Source organism: Cuculus canorus, chromosome 6 (genome assembly GCF_017976375.1).
Source record: "Cuculus canorus isolate bCucCan1 chromosome 6, bCucCan1.pri, whole genome shotgun sequence".
Lineage (NCBI taxonomy): Eukaryota > Metazoa > Chordata > Aves > Cuculiformes > Cuculidae > Cuculus > Cuculus canorus.
In genome coordinates this window covers 38,057,803-38,071,797 of record NC_071406.1, presented here as the reverse complement: position 1 = coordinate 38,071,797, position 13,995 = coordinate 38,057,803, and the positions used below count along the sequence as shown (strand labels likewise).

At 45.8% G+C, this 13,995-nt stretch overlaps 1 protein-coding gene across 3 annotated transcripts in view; it reads left to right on the top strand.

Annotated features, from left to right (window-relative positions):
* Positions 1-13,995, top strand: part of ERBB4 (erb-b2 receptor tyrosine kinase 4) — a 669,634-nt gene that overhangs the window by 564,852 nt on the left and 90,787 nt on the right. For all 3 annotated transcript variants that reach the window (XM_054070102.1, XM_054070100.1, XM_054070101.1), the window contains exon 20: positions 4,418-4,603. In XM_054070102.1, coding sequence (XP_053926077.1) covers positions 4,418-4,603 — 186 coding nt within the window. The remainder of the gene's footprint in view (positions 1-4,417; positions 4,604-13,995) is intronic.

Genomic DNA, 13,995 nt, shown 5'->3' with positions numbered 1-13,995 from the left:
ATTTGGCTGTTTTGCTCTTGTACCCGATGTCATAGAGTCTCACAGAATGGTTTGGGTTGGAAGGGACCTCAAAGCCCATCCAAATTCAATCACTCTGCCATGGGCAGGGACACCTCCTACTGGGTATCGCTCCAATCCCCATCCAACCTGGCCTTGAACACCTACAGGGATGGGGCAGCCTGGGCTGGACGACCTGGGCCAGGGCCTCCCCGCCCTCAGCGTGAAGAATTTCTTCCTTAATGTCTAATCTAATCTTCCCCCTTTCAATTTAAAGCCATTCCCCCTCATCCTATCACTGCAGGCCCTTGTGAAAAGCCCCTCCCCAGCTTTTCTGGAGCCTCTTTCAGCACTGGAAGCTGCTCCAAGGTCTCCCTGGAGCCTTCTCTTCTCCAGACCGAACACCCCCAACTGTCTCAGCCTGTCCTCATAGCAGAGATCCAGGAGGATTAACAGGAGCCTTTCAAAGCCATCACCGCTCCTGTCATTTTTCAAATGCCTGTGTGAGCACAGGATGTTACAAAGACTCTGACTCCTGGGGGAAAGATAAAGTACCATATCTTAATCATTTCTCTCCCCTTCTCCCCTTTTTTATTTCAACCTTCAAAGGATTTTTTTTCAGGAGAGAAAAGATAAGGTGATCCGTGGCTTGGTTCCCACTTCTGCTCTAGACTTTCTGTGTGACTAGGAATAGAATCATAGACTCACTGAAGTAGAAAAAACCCTCGAAGCTCATCCAGAACAACTGTCAGCCCGACACCACCATGCCGAATAAACCATGTCCCAAAGTGCCACCTCTACATGCGTTTTTGAAACCCTCCAGGGATGGAGGCTCCACCACTGCCCTGGGCCCGCGCTTCACCGCTGAGGTTGTGCTCATCTGTGTCTCTGTTTCCTCTCCATTACATTAGAAAAGGCACGATTTAAAAATCATTTGTGTAATTGTGCCGATTGGGTACAGAGACAAGATTTGCAGACAGAAGGCTACCAAAAGGTACGGGAAATTGCCAAGACTGGTTGGGAAACAGGCCGGTGTCCGACAGCCAAGGCTGTGCTTTGGGGTGTCTTACCTAACTAAGTATGTTAGCCAATTCAATTGGGAACTGGGCTGCAGGCTGCTGAAGTGCCCTGGAGGTTGCAGCTTTACCGTCTTTCATGTCCAAAATGATATTAAAACAGGGACTCGTATTCCATATTTGCTGAACAGATTTTTTTAAAGTCACTCATAATGTTTCTGTTGTTGTTTTTCTGGTTTATCTAATTAGGCTCTAGCAGAACAATTGTCATCTTTTTCACTTTGTGTTTATGCTGCATAGACAGAACCCTGATTTTAGTTCTCCTGTTCAATAAAACTAACAATGCTTTTACTAATAATTTTTTTACTAATAATTATTGAGAATAACTAAGTAAAGGCAGGATTTGTGCTGAATTCGTATCCGTTAGTGACTTAGACCTCTAATGAAGGTTTCCCTGCACTCTGTTGTGTCTCAATTCATTACAGAGCAGTCTATAATATTTTATTAACAACATTTCTGTTTTTTCCTGGAACCATTGCCCAAAACTACTGGAAGAATATGTGCTTTCCCATAACATCAGAAGGAGACAAATGGCCCTGCTTGCTCTTATTATTGTACAGAAGTGTCTTTTCTTTGGACTTGGATAGGCTTGTAAATGGCAAGAAGCTGGAGACTAGCTAAGCACATGCTTCTAAGCTTTCCATCTGGTCCCTTGGTGAGCAAAAATAATGTATTGTCTGTGTTCTAATCAGTCCTTGTTATAAAGAAAAGTACTCCTGCTCCGAGTTCCTGGAGAAACTCCAGCCTTTACTTGGAGAGGGAGAAAGAAGGCAACAAGTGCTGTCCCTTGTCGGGGGAAAAACGAATGGGGTAAAAAGAACAAATAGAGCTATTTTGTGCTCTGAAACTGGATAATGCACCCATTGCCAGGTATTTATCCTGGTGGCCTTCAGTGACAGCAGCAGAGAGGCTAAAAGGGATTCAAGGAGACCCTCATAGACACCAACTGAGTGTGCGAGGACTGTATTGATTGAAATGTGAACAAAATGACAGACGTGTCCAAGAAGCCAATGGTATCTTGGGCTGTATCAGAAATAGCATGGCCAGTAGGAGCCGGGAAAGGATCGTGCCCCTGGACTCGGCATTGGTGATGCTACAACTCAAATCCTTGTTCAGTTTTGGGCCCCTCACTTCAGGAGGGACATTGAGGGGCTGGAGCGCGTCCAGAGAAGGGAACGGAGCTGGGGAGGGGTCTGGAGAACAAGTCTTGTGTGGAGAAACTGAGGGACCTGGGGCTGTTTAGCCTGGAGAAGAGGCTGAGGGGAGACCTCATCGCTCTCTGCAGCTCCTGAAAGGAGGTTGTGGTGAGGTGGGCGCTGGGCTCTTCTCCCAAGCGACAGCTGATAGGGCAAGAGGAAATGGCCTCAAGTTGCACCAGGGCAGGGTTAGACTGGATATTAGGGAAAATTTCTTCACTGAAAGGGTTCTCAGGCCCTGGCAGAGGCTGCCCAGGGAGGTGGTGGAGTCCCCATCCCTGGAGGGATTTAAAAGCCAGGCGGACGAGGTGCTCAGGGATCTGGTTCAGCAGTGGACAGGTATGGCTGGACTCAATCTCACAGGTCTTTTCCAACCAAAAGATTCTATGATTAAGCTCCCTTTTCTAATTTGTTACATTGGAATCTTCCTCAGAGCTCCTCCTCCAGTCATCCCATCAAATAGTCCCTATTTATTTATTTTATGTCTTCACACACATTTATGAAGAAAAGGGAAGGAGATGCTCCCCCTCGATGGAGACCATCTGCTCTTTTCTTAGTGGCGGGAAAACAACCCTACAATTAGTGTCTTGTTCAGCTTTTCATCGTAACAAAAAAAGAGAGGGAAAGAAAAAGAGAGAACTATTATGCAAATACTCTGCAATTTGGTTTCAAATATTCTCTGTACTGTGATGAGCAATTTCCTTTAATACAAACTCAGCCCACTTGCCAGGACTTTTTTTTTTTTTTTTTCTTTAGTATAGGGAAGGGGGAAAAAATCCCCAACTTTTATGATTTGGGGGAGTTTCTGAGTTCCTCTGATGCCAACTTTTCCTCATCCTTATTTTCTTTCTGTCTTTCTTTGGCACCATTACAGCTGTTACTCTTTAAGTTGTCAGGAAGATGTCTTATAGAGTTTTTTTTGAGAAAGAAAGAGAACCAAAATAGCTTTAGAACGCTGCAGTTCTATCTCACTTTTCATTGTTCCGTTGCCTTGATGAAGTGGTCTTGAATTGGAGGACACAGCGTGGTGAATGAGAGAAAAGCTTTCTCCCTCCCTTTTTGAATGGCAGCTGCTTGTGATGGCAGCATCACCTCTAAGAGCAGGTACGGAGGGTTTTATAAGGAGCACCTGTGCTGTTTGTCAGTGGTACAAACCTTAGGGCTCGGTAGTGTACCCAGGGTTATGTCCGTCTGGTCCTTGGACAACCTAGGTAGCTGCCTGAAAACTATGACAACGTGTGATGTGGAAAAGATAAATATAGAAGAAAGGAAAGAATATTATCTCCTGTTCGTTGTGTGGGAAGCTGAAGCATGGAGAAAATGAAATAACTGACCCAAGGTCTATTGGTAGAGGACTTTAGAAGACTGGGGAGCGGAGGCTCAGATTTAGAAAGCTGCTGCTTTGTGTAGGACATGGCAGGACCCAGGCAGGACTGCAGCCACTGCTGCACCATCGCGGCCGCGGGTTTAGGCTATTGCTGTACAACACTCAGAAACATGGTTGTATCTGAGTGACTTCACACATCTGCTGACCAGTAGGACTTGTGAGCATCTGAGACGTGTGAAAAACCCCCACTGCAACTCCTGATTCTTAACCTTTTGCAGGCTGGACTTTGGGAAAGCTTCACTTGACATAGAAATGTTGCGTGTTTAAGCCAGTGAAGGCATTTTAGCACAGCTTAATCAAACATCTTGCCAGAAAAGGCAGAACTGACCACTCGACTATTCATAAGTGACATAGTTCGCTTGCATAAAAATACTGTTGCCTAATGAATTGATCACAAACTGAGAAAATATATTCAAGAAACAAAACTGGGTAAAACAAGAGCTATGAGATCTTTGAGCAAAGTAAAGTGTTGCACTTAGTTCTTGTAATGGGATGAGGGATACCAGGCAGTGCAGTGTTTCTGATCTGAGCTTTCAATGGATCTGTTTGGATAGTCTGACCTGTTGCTCAAGGCTCATTGCATCGAGCGTACATTACATCAGATGGGATTTTGCTTAGGCACGCCTGCCTCGGGGTAGACAACACAGGAATTGATGGTACTTAGGAGCTACTGATCCCCTTTAAATACTGTGGGTAACGGGAAATCTCTGCACGGAGCCTTGAAGCACCTTGGAGTCACTGGGTCACTTTTGTTGTTGCAGGAAGCCCTGATCATGGCCAGCATGGACCACCCGCACCTGGTGAGACTCCTGGGAGTCTGCCTGAGCCCCACCATTCAGCTCGTCACCCAGCTGATGCCTCACGGCTGCCTCTTGGATTATGTACATGAACATAAGGATAATATCGGCTCCCAGCTTCTGCTGAACTGGTGTGTCCAAATAGCAAAGGTACGTAGTGCACGTTATTTTTTTTTGGGTCATTTTCATAATGAATTGAAAAGCTTGCCATGCTGTTGTGGTTTGAACTAAATTAGAGTCAGTCTCGTCTGAGTAACTTCGTTTTTTGCATCTTTCTCGGGCAGTTTCTCTCTAGAAATGATAACATAGGTATGGAGAAAAGCCAATGCGATAAAAAAATTCTGAGGTTTGGGGGTTTTGTTTGTATTTTTTCATCAGGTGTAGTTTTGTTTTCAAGAAGGTTGAGTAGTTCTTGAAACACGCACTAATTTGGTTGCTTATGGTATTACAGAGTACGCATTAATGTGTAAACCAAGTTGTTTTCTTGGCTGTCTTTCCAACTTTATGTTAATAGAGGGTCTTTTGGGGCAGCAGAAGCCCCTGTGTGACATCTGAGGCCAAGCACAGGGTGGTTTTTCAGCCTCTTCTACCATTCGCTGATTTAAGCTGGTTGTAGTCATCAACCTTCCTGAATTGACATTGCCAGTTAAATTCTGATATGCCATCAAATGTCTGCCCCCACGCTGCCGAGAAGATAAATATTCAGTTCGTGTCACTCCTTTGGGAGCCACCGCGGTTCTGCTGTGTTTAAGATCTATCACAACAGCTGAGGCTGGCGGGTGAGATTGCTCATCTCTGCAGAATGGGGACTCTCGAGGGCTGAATCCTGCTTCGCTCGCCGTGGCGTAATGTTGCCTTCCTGCGGGGTTTGAGGTATGAGAGCGAGGCTGTTGCCACGTGGATACAGCCTGTACTTCAGCTGAGGTGGGACAGAGTAGAGGTCATAAATGTAGCCCTGATGGAATCCTTGCACAGTGTTTTACGGATGTTTTTAGGTGTTATGCAAAGAACACGTTATTGGTAACAAGACCTGGGATTGCCGAGGGCTGTAGGTTTTATCCAGGTTAAAGTGTGTTTTGTGCAACCAAAGCTGTGTACAAGGATGTTGCCGTGAACAAGAACCTGGAACCCGCTTTTTATCTGGAATTATTTACAGTTTTATATTATTTTGGTGAAAATATTTGTTACGTGCGTAAACAACCCTCTTATATTAATTCTAAACCCTGAAGTAAATTTGCTACAACATCTACTACAATATTTTGATTCAAGTTGTAATGTTAAACTTCTACTGCCGGAGACAAACCCGAGGATTCAGCAACTGTTTCACTGGGCTGAGCAGCCATCAAGTAAACATTCACTTTGAAAAACTGAAAGTATTGTCTTACTAAAGTTGAGAAAGGTGATTCAGCTAGCCCTGAGTTTTGCTCAAGGAGTTGGAGGTTCTTTGTTAAGAAGGACCGTCTTCGTTCCAGGATCAGATCTGCTGTCACACCTGCCTGAAGGTGACAGTAGGTGAAGTGGCCATAGTGCTGGGTGGAGGGATTGAGCAGAGAAGGACTGGGGGAATCCCAAACCCATGTTCTGATGTTGCAGGATTTGGTAGGTGTGTTAGTATCTCTGACTGGGCTGGGATGGTAAAGAAGGCAGAGCTGCCCGGCGTATTGGAACCTGCTGATGAGGATTGCCTGTGACAGGAGATTTGCAAGGCTTAATTAGGGCTGTTATCAGGCCAGGGAAGGTGAGGGAGAAAATATATATTCCTGTTTGAGTCCTTTCTCTCAACACAACCTCCTTCCCATCTGTTCTCATCTCTCTTGATTCATAGTGGCTGTTATTTATTGCAAAACAATTACATGGTGGCAAATGTGAAAGGATAATCACCTTGATTTTCACTTGGTGCATGAACGTAGCCACTGAGTCCTTGGGCTGCTGGCTGTGCCTGCTTTGCTGTGGACTTGATATGGGCAGATGATTTTGTAAAGGGAAGAGCCTGATCCATCGTGGAGTCTTGCGGAGTTGACAGATCCGTGGGAGAGTCTGTGGAGGGCAGGTCATAGTTTCCCCATGATGCTTTTTGCTAAAGCGAAATGAGTTCAGGACTGATTTCATTGTAAATGGTTTCCAGACTGGATTTAAGGTAGAGTTGTTTGAAAATGGCTGCCTGCTGGTTTTCTTGATCATTGTATGATGTGTGAGGAGAAGATGAGGTCTTATAGATATTTGAGTGCTGAGATAGTGCGTAACCAAGTGGTACAAAGAAGTGAGATCATATGCACGATTAACTGATGGAGTGCCTGGAGGAGAAAGGGGGTTTCTTTATAGCAAAAGGTTCCCTGTTATTGAGGGCAGGTGTAGAGAAGCTCCATTAGTTTATTGAAGTTTAATTAAATTCACTATTTTCTGCATCATAGTAATCTTGAGGTTGGTTTTGTCTTGGCCTCATGTTGCAGCATGATGCTCATCCCTTTGGCTACCCATAAAGGGGGCAGCAGCAAGTTCACGCTCTAAGAGGGAAGGCTTAGATGAGATCTTAGGAAGAAATGTTCTCCTGTGAGGGTGGGGAGGCCTTGGCCCAGGTTGCCCAGAGCAGTGGTGGCTGCCCCATTCCTGGAGGGGTTCAAGGCCAGGTTAGATAGGGCTTGGAGCCTCTGATCCAGTGGGAGGTGTCCCTGCCCATGGAAGGGGTGGGACTGGAAGGGCTTTGAGGTACCTTCCAACCCAAGCTATTCTATGATTCTCTGCTCCATGAAGCAGCTTCTGGAATCTTTTGTTAGATACATCTTTCTACCCTCCCCTTCCTTCTTCTTATGGTGAGAATTTTTCCCAGCAAGAAGACGACCTTAGGAATTGGAAATGCCTCGATTCCAATGCTCAGGCTGACTTTTACGAATTGTTTAAAACCAAGTTGCTGCTGCAATACAGTTCCTCCCTGCTGCGCTTTTCTCCATCTGCCAATGTGCAGGCATTTATTTATCGAAGTCATTGCTTTCAGAGTTCACTTGTTCTGCCAGGCTGTTCATTTCCATATGTCTCTACTTCTGTACAACTAGATGCAAAAACTAGTTAGGCTGCTCTGCCTGCTTGCCAGCCTGCATATGGCTCTGGAGCTCATTGCCCAAGGTTGACGATGGGGCAGTTATTAAGTGTTATCTACTGCCAATTGGGGGAAAAAAAAAAAAAAAAAAGCTTGGATGCTTTTTCTTTTTGCTTATACAGATTGTGTTGAATTTATTCTGACTGTTAAATCATTGTAGGCTAATTGTGTTCTTTTTCCAGAAGCTTTAGCTTCTTATTTTATGGATGAAAGTTATAAAAATAGAGTAGCCCCCGAGCGTTCTGCATAAAACACGGTTGTTAGACAGCAGCTGCGTCTGAGGGGGTTCTACCCTTCTGCTTTGCAGATACACAAGGCATCTCCTTGTGTCTCATTTCTGTGCATGCTGTCTCACTTAGGGACTGAATGTTTAACCTTTTCGCTCCGAGTTCAGCACTGTGATTTTATGTGAAGTTTGATGTCCAGTAAAGCAGTAAACTATGCTCATGTATCAAGATACTTCCCAGAGTGGAAGCAGGACTGACAGGCCTGGTGGCCTTCAAGTGTGGGAGGATGAAATAATGCTTCAGCCTGGAGAAGAGAAGGCTCAGGGGAGACCTTAGAGCAGCTTCCAGTGCTGAAAGGGGCTCCAGGAAAGCTGGGGAGGGGCTCTGGATCAGGGAGGGCAGGAAGAGGATGAGGGGAAAAGGTTTCAAGCTGAAAGAAGGGAGATTGAGATGACATCTTAGGCAGAAATGTTTTGCTGTGAGGGTGGGGAGGCCCTGGCCCAGGTTGCCCAGAGCAGTGGTGGCTGCCCCATCCCTGGAGGGGTTCAAGGCCAGGTTGGATGGGGCTTGGAGCCCCTGATCCAGTGGGAGGTGTCCCTACCCATGGCGGGGGTTGGAACTGGATGGGCTTTGAGGTCCCTTCTGACCCAAATAATCGCATGATTATGTGATACACGAATGTCCGTAGTATTGGTTACTTGAGATATGCATCAAGAATCCAATTTTGCAAGGTTAGCACGAGCCTACAAGTGAATTCTCAGCAGGTGAATTATGTCCTTGTCAGCCGGTGCATGACAGGTACGTGTAAATCAGGAAGATTTAAACTACCTTCCAAAACAATGTACTGTGTGCATTGATGTTTCAATGTGTTTGACGTAACATGCTCCCTGGAAACTTGGAAGTGTGTGGGTAAGGATATTCTTGTGGAAATGCATTCAGGAAGAGGAGAAACATCTTGAGGTTTCTAGTCAAGAAGAGCTGTTACTCCTGGCAGTCAGTGAGGTTAACTCTAAGGCACCTGTATCTGATGCCGTGTCCTCTCATTGTTACTTGAATGGACAAATTAGCCTGAGTCCTCCTGGATTTATCAGTGCTATGCTCCGTGTCTCTCAAGGGTGTGTAGAAATGCCTTTTTGCTTCTCTAACTTCACATACACCACTGGCTAAATTCAACATAGACCTTTGATGCAGGCAGTCCTCTCTGCTGCTTTACTGGTTTTTCTGGTACGTTTATGCTTTTGTTCTGCTGCTGTTGATTTTCTTTGCGTCTGCACCAATGTTGTTGAGTGGTGTTTGAATGCAGAGGAGCATTTCCTGCCTGGAAGAAAAGACAGGAAGAGTGGGAAGGAAGGAACCTTCCTAAACTGAAGCAGTTTGCCTGCCATCACCCAGCCTGTAGAGAAGAGCTCAGTTCTCCTGGGCCTTAGCCACTGCCCCTTTCACTTCTGCCCCACATCCCCCAGGGACTGCCAGACCTGGGGTTTTTTTTTGCATTCTGTGCTATAATAATTCGTTTACAACCCCTCAGAATGCTTACAAAGTAAAGCAGAAGTAGGTTGATAAGGTGGAATGCCATGGAAGGAAAATCATGTCCTTCAGGAGATTATGTTTTATACCCTTTCAATACAACGGAACTCTCAAATTGCCTTAACTTGAGCCCTGCACAGCATCAGTTATCTAGGTGTGTGGGAAAAAAAGTCTGAAAACATTCTAGGAAAGAAAAAAATAAGGGAACTTGGGGACTGAACTGGAACGAAGCAGCTGTGCCTCTTCAAGGCTGGCGTGTGTTATTCCAGCACACTTGCTGTCGTTGCTCTCACTGAGGGTGTCTGCCAGCAGTGTGGACCTGCAGCGGAGACTTTCCAGGAGCAGTCAAGCCAAAGGCACTTGCAAAGCCTCCTTTCTGCTGCCCTGTTATCTCTCCCTTTTAGCTGGTTCGCATTACAGGGCTCAGCGCCTGCCCTTCGGCAGCTCTCTTGGCAGAAAGGAGAGCCTGCCCGCTCCAGCCTCCTGAAGCCGCTCTCCATGCCAGGCTTTTTAGAAGGGCGTATTTTATTACTGCCCGGAGCAGTGCTGCGCAACTGGATGTAAATTCACGGGCTGTGTGAAATTCAAAGGGTCTGTGTTGATTTATGCAACTGAGAAGCTGACCCAGAAGCTGATACAGCGCTCACTTCACGTTCTGAAATGGGTTGCAGCTCGCAGTCTTCGTGGATGGAGGGAGGGAGGTAAGCAGGGTCCCCTCAGCTGCACTGCCAGGCGAGGAGCCTTCCTCCTCCATCAAGACTTGATGGATTGGGATTGACTTGTTAGAAGTTTCTTGTGCTGCAGATAGGATACGAGAGGAGCTGTCTGAAGTGGGAGGCATCAGGGCTGACTGGACAGGTTGGGAAGAGGTGGAGGAGAGCGCCTGTGGTTCAAGGCCTTTCTCTTGCATTAAAGCAGCCTACCCTACAGCTCGGTGACTGTTCCATCAGGAAGTGAACAAAGGAGCTTAATGACAGTCATCTATCAGCTGTCCGCATTTTGAGCTTCAAGATGTCTCTATTCCCAGAGCTCCTTGCCATGACAAGGCTAATTGTATAATTATAATGCTATACCAACCCCTCCTGACGTGCTCACACTGGCAAGGACCGGGGCTGAGGGCTGTGATAATTATCACTGCAAGCAAGTACATTAGCATAAATGTAGTTTACTAATGGAGCTGCTCTGTTACAAAGCACAGTGTTAGAGTAGGATCTAAACCAGGGGCTATGAAATTAAAGCCATGTTGAAACAGGGCTTCAATTGTATGGCGGGACGAAATCAAAATAGGTAGGGAAAGTGTCATTTTACTTTCTTGACTCCCTTGGGACAGTTTTCTTTTCTTATTCCCATTCATCCTGACTGTTTCTCTCACTCTGTTGGAAAGCCTGGACATCCACAGATGGAACATTGAAGTGAAGGATCATTTTTCTGGTGACAATAAAGAGATTGTGCTGAAGGAGGAGATGCCTTCAAGTCTCTGAGGGAATTATCCCACCTTGCCAACACCCAGGGACTTTTTTGGTACCCAGCTTCCTGGGTGGCAAAGGCTCATATGAACTTGAGAAGCCCTGGCAACAAAATTTTTGCAGAATTCTGCATTCTAGCTTTAAACTAGATGGTGGAATGGGGCAGGTTTCTTTCTTGCTGTGGTTAAGTGGGCTTTTGTGTGACACTGAAGGAATTTCTTTTGATCCTCTCAGATATTAAGATTTTTTTTTTTTTCTCTCCCCACGGCAGGGCAGGAAATAACAATTCTATGATTTAAAGTTGGAAAAATCCCTCTAAGCTCATCTGGTTCAAACATCAGCCTAACTCCACTGTGCCCACTAAACCATGTCCCGAAGTGCCACCTCTACATACTTTTTGAACCCCTCCAGGGGTGGAGTCTCCACTCCTGCCCTGGGCAGCCTCTGCCAGGGCTTCACCACTCTGTCAGTAAAGACATTTTTCCTGATATCCAATCTGATTGTCAGGACTTTGGTCGTTGTGTCTGAGCTGCTATGCTCAGGTGAGTGTGGGCACATTGAGCACAGCTATTGCTTCTCTGCTGAGACGCAGGATCAGGGCTTGGTGACTTTTCTCTTGACTGTCAGTTGGTGGGAAATAATTCTCCAAATAAATCAGGGAATTGGATCCTGTTGAAAATAATGACATCTTTATGCTTTGCATGTTTCCTTGCCAGGCACAACGTTCCACATTTTCCGGCATAGTTCTGTGCCTGGTTTTGGAAACTTTCATGGCGTTGCCCCTGCTTTCTTCACCCTTCACTTCATCTGGAGCATTGATCTGATTGAGTAACTTCATTAACCTTTTTACCAAACCCCATCGTCCACAGGAGAAGTTCCCTGTGAAAAGCATTAAAATGAAAGGACACCCAATAAATTTCATCAACTTAAATGTCAAACAAGTTTCTTTCATTTCTTTCTCCTTCCTTCTCAGACTGTCCACTCCCCAAATTCTCACTTTCTCTGTACTTCTGTCCTCTGCTTTCTTTACTTCTGCGTTTGCCCTGCTTTTGTAGTGGTTTGTGTCAGCCTCTGTTGCCTGTTGCTCTTTCTTCAGTGTCATTACTTCCCCTGCATTCCCGTTCCCTGGCTGCTTGGCTCCCTCTAGCTGGTACGCGTTCAGTGAATCACAGAATCACAGAACGCCAGGTTGGAAGGGACCTTAGGGATCATCTGGTCCAACCTTTTTAGGTGATCGATTGTTTAAATAAGATGGCCCAGCACCCTGTGAAGTTGAGCCTTAAAAGTGTCCCGTGTAGAGGACTCCACCACTTCCCTGGGGAGATTATTCCTGTGTTTCACTGCTCTGATAGGAAAACATGTTCTTCTGGAATCCAATCAGAATCTCCCCAGGAGGAACTTGTACCCATTATCACTTGTTTTTCCCACATGACACCTTGTGAAAAGGGAGTCTTCATCCTCTTGGCAGACACTCTGTAGGTACTGGTATGTGGTGAAATGTCTCTCCTAAGGCTTCTCCTCTCAAGGCTGAACAAACCCATTTTTCTCAGCCTTACTTCGTACGGGAGGTTTTCCAGCCCTCTAATTCGTGGCCCTTCTCTGGATCCTGTGCAGCCTGGGCGCGTCCTTTTTGTATAGCAGGGACCAAAACTGAACGCAGTGTTTGAAAGAGTGCAGAAGCATCTGGCCTGCCTCTTCCCAGAGTTTTGATGTTGTTCTGTCTCTTTACAGGGTTGGGAGAGGGCCTCAATTTCCTTATTTGTCCCGTAATAATGCATTTGGGTTTGAGGGGTTTAATCCCAGCTCATGACTGCGTGAACCCCGTGTGCTGTTTGTGGGGAGGGCTCTTTGAATCTGAAGAACTGCAGCCACAAATATGTAAGAGTGGGTTTATAGAAAAACGATAGAGATCTCTTTTTTCCAGTTTTGTTCTCTGATTCCGCAAGGCTCCTCTGCATGCTATAATAACCTCAGTACAATGGCATCGGAGTCATTTGTGGTCTTCAGCGTGTGCGTCTGTGTGTATATTTGGCCATTAGCTGTAGAGCTGGATGGAATGACTCAACCTTTGAAGGTGACTATCTCTCTCCACTGGCTGTGCTGCCTCGAAGACAGGCGTGGGCTAAGCTGGTAGCTTTCTGACAGCTTAATTTGCGAGGGATAAATGTGAAGGGTGCAGGTGATGACAAGGACACACGGGGAATCTGGGACAAAGCAGGTACTGGAGGACTAAGGTAAGGTTGGAGCTACGAACACAAGCATGGCTGGATTTCTTTCCTGCATGGCACGGTACACGCTGTGTTAGCGAGCTGTAGCCTTCTGTACTGTGTGAGGGCCTGGGAGCAGGGATGGGAACTTGCTGACAGCTTCTCAGTGACCTGAAAAGGTTTATAGTGGGTTGTGATCATCCCTTTTCCAGCCTCCCTCTGGATTTGCTTTTTCCCTTCCCCTCAGAAATCCTGTGTTCCCACCGCCAGTTCCGTGGTTTGTGGTTGTTAGAGGCAGATTTTTCAGCCATTTGCAAATCACGTCAGCCTTTGCAAAGGCACAGAAATGACCAATTTATTGCACAGGGCTAGGCAAGTTATTGTTTTGTTAAATGAAAGGTGCGCTTGGCACTGACATTTATAGGGGCTCTGATATGGGGGACCTGAGAGCCGCAGGCAGTAAGAGCCACCAGGGCTGCCTTTGCCAGCCCATCCCGGCGTTGTCATCGAGTACAATGAGTGGGGGGGAAAAAACATTAGATTTTTCCTAGGCGTCCCCAACAGCCTGGCTTGGGAAGGCATTATTGAAACCGACTCCTAAATCAAATTCAAAATATTATAGGAGCACCTACTGGGGTCTGTCAGGATTTCCATTATAAGCCCATATTTTTCAGGTTTATAACTCAGCCGTAAAATTCCGCTCTGGACTGTGCCTTGGTATAAAATGTCTCTGCCCAAAACATTTATTTATTATTATTCAAGAAATATATTTATTTGCCTATTTTTAAGTTGCTGGAGTTTAAAAAGAAAAGCTGGATTTCTCTCTTCACATAAATTAATATGCTTTTTCCCCTAGTGAATGCTTTTCTTTCAACATGTCGTTTTGTAACGAAAACTTATCCTGCTTGGATAACTACAAGATATGCATGACCGAGGCATTGCTGCTTAAAGTCAGACCCCACTACGTTTTTGCAGAGTAGCACAGTGTGCACGTGCCCCACCAAAACCTGCTCTTAAACCA